This window comes from Xenopus tropicalis, chromosome 8 (genome assembly GCF_000004195.4).
Source record: "Xenopus tropicalis strain Nigerian chromosome 8, UCB_Xtro_10.0, whole genome shotgun sequence".
Classification (NCBI taxonomy): domain Eukaryota; kingdom Metazoa; phylum Chordata; class Amphibia; order Anura; family Pipidae; genus Xenopus; species Xenopus tropicalis.
In genome coordinates, this window is record NC_030684.2 from 95,511,032 (window position 1) to 95,524,313 (window position 13,282).

At 44.7% G+C, this 13,282-nt stretch overlaps 1 protein-coding gene across 2 annotated transcripts in view; it reads right to left on the minus strand.

Moving 5' to 3' along the window:
* The window catches only part of wdhd1 (WD repeat and HMG-box DNA binding protein 1), a 57,555-nt gene extending 46,743 nt beyond the window's left edge, over window positions 1–10,812 (minus strand). The window contains exons 1-3 of one of the 2 annotated variants that reach the window (XM_031890862.1): window positions 10,706–10,812; window positions 8,462–8,541; window positions 7,962–8,073 (exon numbers count right to left, since the gene is read on the minus strand). In XM_031890862.1, the coding sequence (XP_031746722.1) occupies window positions 7,962–8,073; window positions 8,462–8,538 (189 nt within the window). In that variant the 5' untranslated portion in view covers window positions 8,539–8,541; window positions 10,706–10,812. The remainder of the gene's footprint in view (window positions 1–7,961; window positions 8,074–8,461; window positions 8,542–10,705) is intronic. The other variant, XM_031890863.1, reaches the window with a different exon arrangement.
* Window positions 10,813–13,282: the final 2,470 nt, after the last annotated feature.

Here is a 13,282-nt window from a genome sequence, read left to right on the forward strand (position 1 = left end):
GAAACTAGCAGATTCTTGAACTTGATCCTAACAAAGCCAGCATTAATTCATGCTAGTTGCAAAACTTCCTTTTTGGGTTTATTTAATGTACTTAGGTACAGCTTTTAAAATTAAGGAAAAAATCCTTCTTTGGAAAAACCTGGGTCTTGAGTATTCCCATAGCATTATCTTAAAAACAGAGCAAGTTTTATATTATAATATATATATATATATATATATATATATATATATATATATGTTAAAGGCGTGGTTCACATTTAATTTAACTTTTAGTAAGCAACTTTTTTAATAGTTCTTAATTATTTATTTTTATTTCTCATAGTTTTGTTTTTAATTATTTCCCTACTTCTTCAATTTTTTTGTATCTTTCAAATGGGGTTCACTGACCCAGACAGCCAAAAAACTATTGCTCTGTGATGCTACAGTTTTATTGTTATTGTTACTTTTTATAACTTTTCTCTATTCAATGCAGTCCATGTCCTATTCATATACCAAAATACTACACTGCTTAAAAATGTAGTTAGTGATCAAAGAAGAATTTATCTGACATACCTCTGGTCAGTGCAATATCCCAAGATGTTCCTTTTGTCATTAAATTAATTTTCAATGACCAACTGATTGCAATGTTGTTACAAATTCCATAGATAAACAAATATCGTTAAAACTAGAAAAAACAGTTTATGAAAATCACAAAATTGGGGGCTTAGATTATTTAGGGTTTACCGTATATACTCGAGTATAAGCCGATCCGAATATAAGCAGAGGTACCTAATTTTACCTAAGAAAAGTGGAAAAACCTATTGACTCGAGTATAAGCCTAGGGTGTCACCAGTAGGGCTGGTGCGAGCGAGCGAGCCAGCACACAAAGTGTGCTCACACTTTGGTTTAATTGAGTATCCTAAAAATTGCCCCCTGTCTAGCTTAAGAAATATATATAGGGTATGAGGTATAGGGTAGGAGTGTTTTAGACAGTGGTGGCCTAAGAAAGGTACTAGACATGGTGGAGTTGGCAAAGATGAGGAGAGACTGGAAAAGGCAAAGAATAGGAACAACTGGCCTGGCAAGTGCGAGACAGGTAGGAGCAAGTTGGAACAGGCATAAAACAGGACAGACAAAAGCAGGACGGAACATTTAGATAATCCCCTACTCAGCATTATAGCATTTACATTGCTAATACCAGGAATAAGGGGATTTATACTTACCGTTACATCCTTTTCTCTTAGTCCTATAGGGGACACAGGCACCATGGGGTTAAATCCCTCCCATCAGGAGGCAGGACACTGTATAATTTTGATTTCTCTCCCCTATATAACCTCTTCCCCCACCCAGGTACCTCAGTTATGTAACAAGACCGAGCAAACAGTGCTCTTAACTTAATAACTATAAGCTATAACACAGCTGAGTGAGAAGGTATGCATGATCCCTAAGTTTCCAGGGAGGGTGGCCTGTGTCCCCTATAGGACTAAGAGAAAAGGATGTAACGGTAAGTATAAATCCCCTTTTCTCTTGCGTCCTGGGGGACACAGGCACCATGGGGACATACCAAAGCCGTCCCCCCTGGGAGGGAGGAAACTGAACTAGAATTTATTGCAGTCTAGCTTTGAACTACCGACTGCAGAACTTTACGCCCGAAGGCTTCCTCGGCCGAGGCGAAGGTATCGAAGCGATAGAATTTTGTAAAGGTGTGCGCGGAAGACCAGGTTGCCGCTTTGCACAGCTGCTCCACGGAAGCCCGGTTCCTGCATGCCCAGGATGCCCCTAGTGCTCTGGTGGAATGTGCTTTTATCCCGAAGGGGGGTGTTTTTCCCAGGGATATGTACGCCCGGCAAACAGTTTCCCTGATCCAGCGAGCAATTGTGGCTTTTGAAGCCGAACAGCCCTTACGGCTGCCTGACGGAATCACGAAGAGATTCCTGGTTTTGCGGAAGTGAGCTGTCCTGTCTACATAGACTTTCATTGATCTAACTACATCTAGTTTGTGTAGTTTGGCTTCTTTGGGATTTTTGGGCGAGCTACAGAAGGAAGGGAGAACTATCTCCTCGTTTAGGTGAAAGGGTGATACCACTTTCGGTAGGAAGGAAGGAACTGTGCGCAGGACTGCTTTTTCCTCGTGGAAAATTAAGTGAGGAGAGTCGCACGACAGTGCACTTAGTTCCGAAACACGTCTTGCTGAAGAAATGGCCGTGAGGAAGACTACTTTCCAGGTAAGCCAGGGAAGCTCAATGGTGTGGATAGGTTCAATGGGGGCCTCCAAGAGTGCCGACAAGACGAGATTGAGGTCCCAAGGTGGCACCGGGGGTCTCCAGGCCGGTGACAGGGACATTCTTACTCCCTGTAAGAATGTTCTTACGTCTCCTAGCCTTGCCAATTTCTTCTGTAGTAAGATGGACAAGGCTGATACCTGGACTTTAAGGGACCCTAGGCTCAAGCCCTTGTCCAGGCCATCTTGCAGGAATTGGAGGATCAGAGGAACGTTTGCACTCTGATAAACTACTTGCTTTTGTGCGCACCAGTGGATGAAGAGGTTCTAGATTCTGTGGTATACCTTGGAGGATACCGCCTTCCTGGCCCTAATCATAGTCTGAGCCACTACTATCGAAAACCCTTTCCGGGTCAGAATAGCGGTCTCAAGTGCCACGCCATCAAATGGAACATTTGAGGGTTGTGGTGGAGGATTGGGCCTTGGTGAAGCAAGTCTGCCCGAACAGGAAGTGCCATGGGCGGATCGATGGAGAGATTTACCAGGTCTGTGAACCACGACCTCCGTGGCCAATTTGGAGAGATTATGATGAACGTGCCGCTCTCCTTCCTCATCCTCTTGATGAGACGTGGTAGCATGGCAAGGGGGGGAAAGGCGTAGGCCAGCGGGACCCCCCACGGTGCAGTCAGGGCATCCACCCCTGCTGCTAGATGGTCCCTGGTCTTGGAGATGAATAGTGGAACCTTTTTGTTGTGGCGAGACGCCATTAAGTCTAAGTCTGGTCTGCCCCATTGTTTCGCTATGATGTCGAAAACCTCGGCATTCAGTTCCCATTCCGTCGGGTCTAGTCTGTAGCGACTGAGATAGTCCGCTTCCCAGTTCAGAAGGCCTGGAATGTGGACTGCGGAGATCTGTGGGACGTTGTTCTCTGCCCAGCGAAGGATCTTGCTGATTTCGCCTGCTGCCACACTCTTGGTTCCCCCTTGGCGATTGAGGTACGCCACAGCAGTGGCGTTGTCGGACTGGATTCTGATGGCTAGTCCTGTCAGTCGGGTTTCCCAGTGGGTCAGGGCTTTGAAAATGGCTCTGATCTCTAATATGTTTATCGGCAGTCTGGATTCCGCTGTTGTCCATAGGCCTTGTGCTGAAAGATTCTGGAAGGTGGCTCCCCAGCCCGACAGACTGGCATCGGTTGTGATGATTTGCCAGTCCGGGTCCGCAAAGGGTCTTCCTTGTGTTAGGTGAGGTGGGGTCAGCCACCAATTCAGAGAGTCGATCGTCTGAGTCGGTAGGGAGATCCTCTGGTTGAGAAGGTGATGTTTGTGCCACTCTGAGATAATGGTCCTTTGAAGGGGCCTCAGATGGAATTGTGCAAATGGGACCGCTTCTGTGGAAGCGACCATGACCCCCAAAACCTTCATGCAAAACCTGAGGGATGGTTTGGGGATAGATCTGAGTTGTCGGACCAGCAAGTGAGTCTTGTGGACCTTTTCCTCTGGTAGGAGAACTCTCCCTAGGTGGGTGTCGAGAAGGAGCCCGAGGAACTGAATTCGTTGTGATGGGAAAAGGCATGACTTGGTCATGTTGATCGTCCAGCCGAAGCTCTGAAGGACCTGGATGGACAGGTCCAGGTCCTCTTGTGCCTGGTGCAGTGAGGGCGCCTTGATCAAGAGGTCGTCCAAGTATGGAGTGATATACACCCCACGGACTCGGAGAAAGGCTGCCATGGTGGCCATTATTTTCGTGAAGATACGTGGGGCCGATGATAGGCCGAAGGGGAGGGCCGCAAACTGGTAGTGGTGATTGTGGTAAGCAAATCGCAGGAACCTTTGGTGAAGAGGATGGATTGGGACATGAAGGTATGCGTCCTTCATGTCCAGGGATGTCAGGAACTCCCGGGGTTCTAGTGCCCGGATTACCGATCTCAGTGATTCCATCTTGAATCGTCGGTAGTACACCCATTTGTTGAGAAGTTTGAGGTCCAAGATAGGACGGTATGAGCAGTCTTTCTTGGGGACCACGAAGAGGTTCGAGTAGAACCCTTGGAACCTTTGAAGTGGGGGAACCGGAGTTATTACTCCGGCCATTGCCAGTTCCTGTACGATGGATAAGAAGGCGGTTTGTTTTGGGGGTTCTATGGGAACCCGAGACATGAAGAACCTCTGTGGAGGTGTTCTAGGGAATTCTATCCTGTAACCGGAAGATATTGTGTCTATGACCCAGGGGTCGTCTATGAGTTCGGCCCAGGTGGTGGCGAAGTGTTTGAGACGTCCCCCGACCTGAATGTCTGGCCAAGTGTCGTGCGGCCAGTCATGCTGAGGAGCTCTTCTCGTTAGAGTTCTTGGTAAATGTCTTGCGAGACTGCCAGGTTGTTCTGCCTCTGGAGGTGGGCCCACCTCTGGCAGAAGAGGAGGATCTGGATGGAGGTGATCCTTTTGAGAAACGCGTACCTTGGCCTCGAAAAAAGCGCTGTCTCTTGTAAGATGTAGTAGAGGGTCTGCTCTTGGGTTTTTGCTGGGGCAACAGTGTACTTTTGCCCCCCGTTGCTTGTGAGATAATTTTTTCTAGTTCTTCGCCGAAAAGGCGGGAACCTTTGAAGGGAAGAGAGGTAAGTGACTTTTTTGAGCTAAGGTCAGCCGACCATAGTCGAAGCCACAGGGAGCGGCGTGCGGCTACTGAGAGAGCAGATGTGCGGGCCAGCAGCTTCAGGGCGTCCAGTGAAGCCTCACTGAGGAAGGAACTCGCCTCTTGGATGTGTAGTGCGACGGACTCAACGTCCTCGATGGCGGTTTCGCTCTGTAGACCGGTGAGGATGGCGTCGGACCACACTTCCAGAGCCCGACTTACCCATGCCATGGCAAGAATGGGTCTAAAGGCTGTACCTGCAGAGGTAAAGATAGCTTTAAGGAAGCCTTCCAGTTTTTTGTCGGTGGCGTCCTTAAAAGCAGATGCGTCTGGAACGGGTAAGGCGGTGGCTTTTGACAAACGCGATACCGGAGCATCCACTAGAGGTGGGGTGCTCCATTTTCCCAGATCCTCCTTTGGAAAGGGATAAAGTTTTGAGAATTTTCGGGTGACTTGGAACTTGTGTTCCGGGAGGTTCCATTCCTCCTGGATGATGGCTTGGAGTTGTTCATGGGCTGGGAAATTTATTTCGTGCGAGGCCGTTCTGCGGAATAGACCCTTAGAGGTCTTAGCCCCCTTGTCAGTATCCTCAATGTTAAGGGCCTGAAGGACTGCCACAATCAGGTCATTTGGTGACCTGGCAGAGTCCTGGGCGGTTGAGGCAGAGTCGCCCTCTGATGCGGAGTGGGATAATTCCCCTTCGCTGAGCCCTTCCTGGTCCGAGTGGGACTCAGGTGAGGAGGGTGCAGTAGAGTCGTTAGGTAATGGGCACTTGCGTTTAGATGTGCTCTTAACTACATTAGGTGATGCTAGTTTGTCTAGGATTTTATCCAGAGATGATGCTAATAGTGGGATTCCCTGCAGATTAGCTAGGGAATTAGATAGTGAAACTGCCCAGGCTGGAGCCTCAGGGGCTTCTGTAGCCACATTGCCCGATGTTGAGGGTAGTGCTGCCTGTACATTCTCCCCCTGGTCTGTTAATTGTGGCGTGGGTTGCTCTGCATCCATGGTAGCAGTGGTGCAAGCTTTACAAACTGGGTCTTTTTGTGCCACCTTAAACTTTTTCTTGCATTGAGTACATGCAAAGAAAGTTACTTTGGACGCCTGTTTCCCCCCTCTGAGGAACAGTGCATCCCCTGACCCCTCAGCCATGTTGGCTTAGTGACCCTTTTACCGTATCTGTGCCTGGTAGAGGGAAGAGGAGAGATGGAGGGCGAGAGACCTGTGGCGTTCTGTCTGCGTTGGGAGCAGGACTGCCGTGTAGCGTAGCTGCGAGCGCGCGCTCTGTCGGATGCCGGAAGGGGAGGAGCCGACTGAGGGCGCGAATGTGGGGAAGTCACGTGAGCCGCGCGCACTTCCGGCGGTACAGCCGGAAGTCTCGGTGCGGCTATTGAGGGTGCGGAAGGCGCGTACGATCCATTTACCCGCCGGGCTCCCTCTGCCGTGTGAGAGTGTAGGGGCGGTTGCCGGAGAGGTTGGGATCTCCCGTGTGTGAGGAGGGGCTGTAAACCCCTGTTCACTCTCGCTACCTGTGATCGGTGCGGAGGGTTAGAGGAGACTCGAGGGGACCTCATGCTCCTCTGTAATCCCGGGTTTGTGCCGTGGGCCCCCGTTGTAAGGGGGGGCGGCCGTCGGGTACATTGCCTTTTCTAGGCAGCAGGCTCAAGGAGCCGTCCAGCGTAGGGGGCTGACGCAGCGAGTGCAGCCTAGGCTGCCTCAGGTACCACCCCGGGTGTTAGGGCTAAGCCCTGAACCGTAGTGATCTTTTCAAGTTGTGTCTCCTAGAGACTCTTCTGTCCAACCTCCTGTTTGCGAGGACACTAAAAAAACTGAGGTACCTGGGTGGGGGAAGAGGTTATATAGGGGAGAGAAATCAAAATTATACAGTGTCCTGCCTCCTGATGGGAGGGATTTAACCCCATGGTGCCTGTGTCCCCCAGGACGCAAGAGAAATATTGAATTCTTACCACTACTTTATATATATATATATATATAACTTTATATAAATGCCCATGCCTCATCTTGTAACAACCATAATGACTTATATGGACCTTAAATAACATAGGCAGGGCAAACATTGGGCCTGTACTCCAGTATGACTTGTTCGTATAACTAATGAGATGCAATGATTGTGGGACCAATCTGCAGATCAATATTTTTAGCTATTTAAGGCTAATCTGCTCATTTGCAACACAGACCAGGACCAGAAAGGAAAGGATAGGAGGGGAATGAGTTATATAGCTTTATGGCAAAACCTCAATTAGTCAAGTGAGTATAGATCACATGCAGACCATTACTATTTTTATATAAAGGGCTAACCACTATTACAGTAGGCACAAAGGAATTAAATGCGGTTTACTGAGCAGTACAAGCATTACACTGTGACTTTTCTCAATGGCAATTGTGTATTTTTGTACTGAAACACAGATTATGTACCTGCCATTTTCCACTCCTTCCTGTTTCTATTCCAAATGATTTTCTTTTTTTATTGAAATTGGCTACTGATATCCCTCCATGAATTTATAATTATAACTTGAAACTATGGGAAAAAACATACTCTCTGCCTCTTCCAGCTTCCCAGAACCGCCATCCTGCTACCTGTGCGCTCTCTTCTCCTTAGCGCCTTTCTGATCTGCTTGGCGCCGCAGTCGTGCCAGTGACGTCACGCGCCCCCTTCAGTTACTCGTGGCCTGATCTTACAAGGTCTAAGATCAGGCCACGAGTAACTGAAGGGGGCGCGTAACATCACTGGCGCGACTGCGGCGCCAAGCAGATCAGAAAGGCACACAGGAAAAGAGAGCGCACAGTTGAAGAGAGCGCACAGTTAGGATGGCGGTTCTGGGAAGCTGGAATAGGGACAGCGCGGGCGCAGGTACGCGGGCACATCCATACCATATACTCGAGTATAAGCCGAGGGTACGTTTTTGAGCACATTTTTAGTGCTCAAAAACTCGGCTTATATTCGAGTATATACGGTACATTTCATTTAATGTTGTATGCAAGGAATAGGTGACTGGTGGAGACTTCTCTAACTATAACTGAACCAGTGCAGTGCATAAAATATAAGGCATTAAAAGTGAGACTGCAAATAACCAGATATTGATGGAAATTGATATTTAACATAAACTGAGCTTACTTTCAAAGCAAATGAATAAGCCTTTTCACCAATACTAATTGACTTGGGATCATCATCATCTAAACTTTCCCAAATCCGTATGTCTCCATCACTGCCGCAAGTTACTAAAAAGCTGAAAAAAGAAAACACAATTATGAACAAATAACAGCACAGTAGACATTTGTATCATTTTCAACAGCAATGCTGATATAGCTATGAAACCCAGTCAACCAATGCCCCTTCTAAGTCATTATTATGCCCCATTCAGAGAGAACACCAATTGTATAACGCATTGGGGGTCATTTATCAACACTGGGCAAATTTGCCCATTTGCAATCAATCAAATAATTGCATTCATTGTTCTGCCTATAGCTGGCTACAAAAAGCCAATTGCTGATTGGTTGCTATGGGTTACTGCTCATGGGCAAATTTGCCCAGTGTTGAGTAATGAGCCCCATTGTGTTATTCAGACAGTCTGTATGCTGTTGTCTAATAAAGAAATATAAAAAAATAATGCTTACTTTCCACTTTCAGCAAAACATACATCTGTATGACCCTCTGGATGGCCATATCGCATGTTCTTCTTTATAGCTGGCATCTTCTAAAAAAAAAATGTATGTGTGAGTGTGTTCAAGAACAGCATCTATTTTCGGTGAAGCTACCATGAAGCCACCTTGTGCATGGAAATGCAGCATACAAGAAATAAATCACAGCCAGCACCAAAGGTCTTGTGTTTAAAAAACTGTATATTATCACATTTGTATGTACAACCTTCTTTTTTTTTTTTAATATATATAGCAAACAATATGCCTTTAGTTTTACTTTATTTCACATTTCATAACACACTGTGAATGTGAAAACATTTCTTTTGAGTAGGTTTATCTGTTATTTATTAAAGCTTATTTTTATTAGTTTTATAACTATGAAGGAATAGAAGAAAAAGTAAGAGAAAGGGAAAGTAAGAGAGGGATTGGAGAGTAAACAGTCATTGTGCTGTTGTAGCTGGCGAGTCTATCCAAGGGGACCAAATATATTCAAATTTTGCCGGACAGCCTATGGCGAGGTAGGTAAGTTTGTACAGTTCCAGTTGCGAATTGACCAGATTAATCCATTTGCGAAGGGATGGAGGTGTCGGGCCCATCCAGTGTAAGGCGATGGTTTTTTTTAGCATAGAAGAATAACAGTCTCATTAGTAGTTTTGTATTTTTCCTAGGTACCAGGGTGTCTAAGGTGCCCAGTATACAAGTGGCCGGGTTGAGGACTTGTGGTAATTCCAATTCCATCACATGAAAGATTTATCTGTTATTTAATTTAGTTTTGTATATAAGCTCAACACAAAGGGGCACATTTTCTAATCCACGAACGTCCGAAAAGCGTCTGAATGCATTTTTTTCGTAATAATCGTGACTTTCCTTGCGCCAGGTTGAGCTGCAGAGAGCCATTGAGTCCTATGGGAGGCTTCCAAAATCATGCAAAGTCTGAAAGGTTTGCCCGCCGTTTACGAGCGATCAATACGAAAAAGTTGCGACAATATACGAGCAAGTCGTAACGGCTACGAAAAAGTCGCGACAATTCGCGCAAGTCTTAACGGCGAAGAGAGCCCTGTCCAAAAGAGCTTACAATCTACAAGAATGTAAAATTGCTCAAAGTACTCTTCTGACCATATTAGCAAATTTCTACATTGCAAAGATCCTGTGAAATAGGAGCACTGCTGTTCTCTGCAGACAGGGGTGGGACAAAAGCTTAATTTACTAATGGAGGAAGCGCCTCCTAACGCTTCCCTACTCAGTTCTATGGCTCAGTGTTACAGGAAGCAGAGAAGTAGATATTTCCTATGTACACACCTGTGTAGCACCAAAAGGAACACATAACTGTGAAAAATGTACATCTATTTAAAATACAACACAAAACGGTCTAAAGGAATAGGGTAGGATGTCAAGTTTTGAACATGTCCAGCGTCTAATAGTGCCTCTAACTGGGAAAGATTAGATCAGTGCTGTATTTTACAAGACAAGATTTATATAGAAAACATTAGTTGCATGAAACCACCTGCAAGTGCCTTGCAACTAATCCCAGCTAGCTAGCATAACAAGAGACAAGTTAGGTGCACTGCAGGTTAATATTCAAAGTGATGCATTCATTTTGGTGCAAAATATCACCAACAATAAGCAATGAGTTAGAGATAGATTTAACTATGTTTAGTAAACAGATGACACCCAGGTATCATGCTCACGGTAAAATAGCAAAACCAAGACTAATACATATACAATACTAATACATAAATTAGTACTAATACATAAATAATAGTTACACGGAAAAGGACAAAGCAGAGTCTCAATTCAATAACATTAAAACACCAGGCCCGCCATTGGGAGGAGACAATCATCCTGAAGCAGGTGGGTTGTATGTTCTGCACTAGAATTACAGGGCAGCCCCGCTGTCAGTGAGCTGACACACAGCTTTCTCTACTACTTGCTTTGCCACAGAAGTTTTATTTCAGGATAGGATAGGCAGGGAGCAGCATAAACTTCACCTAGCCCATCCAATCCTTGTAAGCTTTACCTGGACTAAAACTTCTGTGACAAAAGCAGCAGTACTGAAAGCTGTGTAGGGGGAAACATGCAAGGAACCCTAGCTCCCGCCATCCCTACCACAGCTTGCAGCTCACTGACAGCAGGGAGCCCAACCAATACAAGTACATGCAGCACTAATCAAGTCCTTGCCAATGTTCCTAACACAGCACGCAGTCCCTATTCGCTACTTACACCTTCCGCAAAGCCGTTCACTGCAAGCGCTTTGCCGCCTGTCTTTCACAAAATCCCGGCGCCACAGTCTCATCACGCGAGACTGCCCTCACGCCTGGACGTAAGCGCGGTGACGCATCACGCAGGCGCCTTGTGAGAGTGACATAGGACCGCTTATGGTTTTCTTCTGCTCGTATCTCCTGCATTTGTTAGATAACATAAAAAAATAGATTTTTCATTTGTGTTGGTTGTGGGCTATGCTCATCACCAGCCTCAGTTTCCAGTATTGCTTCAGAAGTAATTTATAAATTCTGTTCAGAGTTCTGATTTGTACCTGGGAGAAGGAAGACTTTTTCCTGGTTGCTGACTTTACCTGTCACCTCTTGCAGTTTGACTGTAAAGTAAAGTTTTTATGCAAACTTGGGCCAGGTTTCAAGGGAAATTGTCCCTTTAATTTAGAAAAAGACAATTGGTGAAAATGACCAAAAGTAATCTTTTATTTTTTGTTTTCTCTGGTCCTAATTGTGATGTGTGGAGTTTCCTGTTCTGCAGCAGAAAGTTAAGGGGCCCTAAAAGGGTATTGGTGCTGGCAGGGGTTTCTACTTTCTTATAGCAAAGTGAGACCACACCTGCTATCACTCATAGTTACCAATAAACAGACTTGGTTATTTTGAGATCTGGTCCAGTATTTTATGGGAAGACAAGGGCAATATTTTTCAACATTTAGTGACAATATATCGGCTAATTTAGGAGAATCTAATGGATGCCCACAGTAATATTTACTTTCTAGTTTTCCTTACAATGTCATCAGAGGTTCCCAGGCATTTTCTCTGGTTGCCACCAGCAGGGCCACATCACAAACGTGGCTGTGAATTAATTTTATACAAATCCTTGTACTATTGTCTTTGGGATAACACATCTTCCTCTGAAGACTGATGGTAACAAGATAGATACAAAGATTTTCAAATGCATTACATGTACTAATCCACTAATCCATATATCAGTGGGTTGATCATATGTTATACAGCATGTTGGGAGGGCTGGGATTCTATTAGAATGATGATGTCACACAGTGAAATGTATGGAGCTTCTGGGCAGACTAGGGGCCATAAAAAAATGTGGTTTTTTTTGGCCACGTGTGACATAATCGCCACAAACGTAGTTGAATGAAGTGTGGCAAAGGTAAGTAAATATACTCCAGTATGTATTGCGTGTGATCATTAAAGGAGAATGCAAGTCAAAATTTAAAAAGCATACTGCCCAATAGTCCTCCTATTGTTTAGTAAAAACGCTACACTTTTGGCTCACCTAATCAAATATTTACTCAGTCACACTTACTTCACATTTTTTAGAACAGGCAGCTATCTTTAAAAAAGTTTCTCCCTTCCTTTCCCTCCTTGCTTCATACTGCACATGTGTTTCATTCCCTCCCCCCATCCTCTGGCAGATCCGCTTCTGATTGGCTGGTGGGCATGTGTAGCTCAGAACAGGAGACAGGATCAAGTTACACACAGCTCAGAGAATAGGAAGGCTGCCGCTGGCACCTACAGGAAGGGGAGAGAGATTTCAGTGATGTCACTGTAGTCTTCACACTGCTGTAGGCTGCCAGCACCATATCTCAGAGAAGCAAGCAGGGATCTGGGAATTTAGATATGCAGTAAGTACTTAAAAAGGATGCCTTTAGACTTACTTTCAATTTCTATTAACCTTTCCTTGTCCTTTAAGTCACTTGAAGTTTACACAAGATTAAATATAACTGTAAGCTCTTTTGAAAAAGTCTAGACTGACCGGAAAGACTTCTTATGTTTTCTGCCAACACACTAAATTGTGTTATACCATTTATTGTGTGTACATATAAATATTTTGATAAGTTAAGCGTCAAAACAAAGCTATTAGATTCCCAGGATGAATAATATAATGTTGAACCAACCACTGTGGGCCTCTTGCCTGGGGGAAAATGAGGTGGCAAATAGTATGAGGGGTGTCACCCGGAGACCAGTTTAGCTAAGAGTTACAGATTGGAAGTCTACTTGCTGTTATAGGCATTCTTAGGCCAATAAAATGGGATGACTGATACCAAAATCTTTTCATACTTCTGTACTTATATTATACGGTATGAAGTTTGAAACCAAGTAAGTTACCCTGACTAAACCATTTAACAGTAATAGATAACATGGTGATTTTGAGCATTTATTGCCGAAGTTCCATGGGATGGAGACAAAAGTCTTGAAATAACACCTCGCGCCATTCAAAGTGAAAGTGAATCACTTTCAAGCAATGATGGGAATCTGTAACTTAAAAAGAAATAATCTTGTCCCCCATGTACCTACAAAATGCTCAAATTCCCTGTTTGCCATGACTTTAAATTATTAATACACCCCTATTAAATCACTTTAAAAAAAATCTTTCCAACACCGTCCTGCATTATTACCCTCCATATTGCTTTTAAGTAGAAATGCTAATTTTATTTTTGATTATGTAACTTTAAACTATTAATAATCATGTAATAAAGCTAACTGGTAAAATATGTTATTTGTTAATGTGTACCAAAGTACAGAAGTTTGCTACATCCAAGCACTTTATTGCAGTATTTGGTTT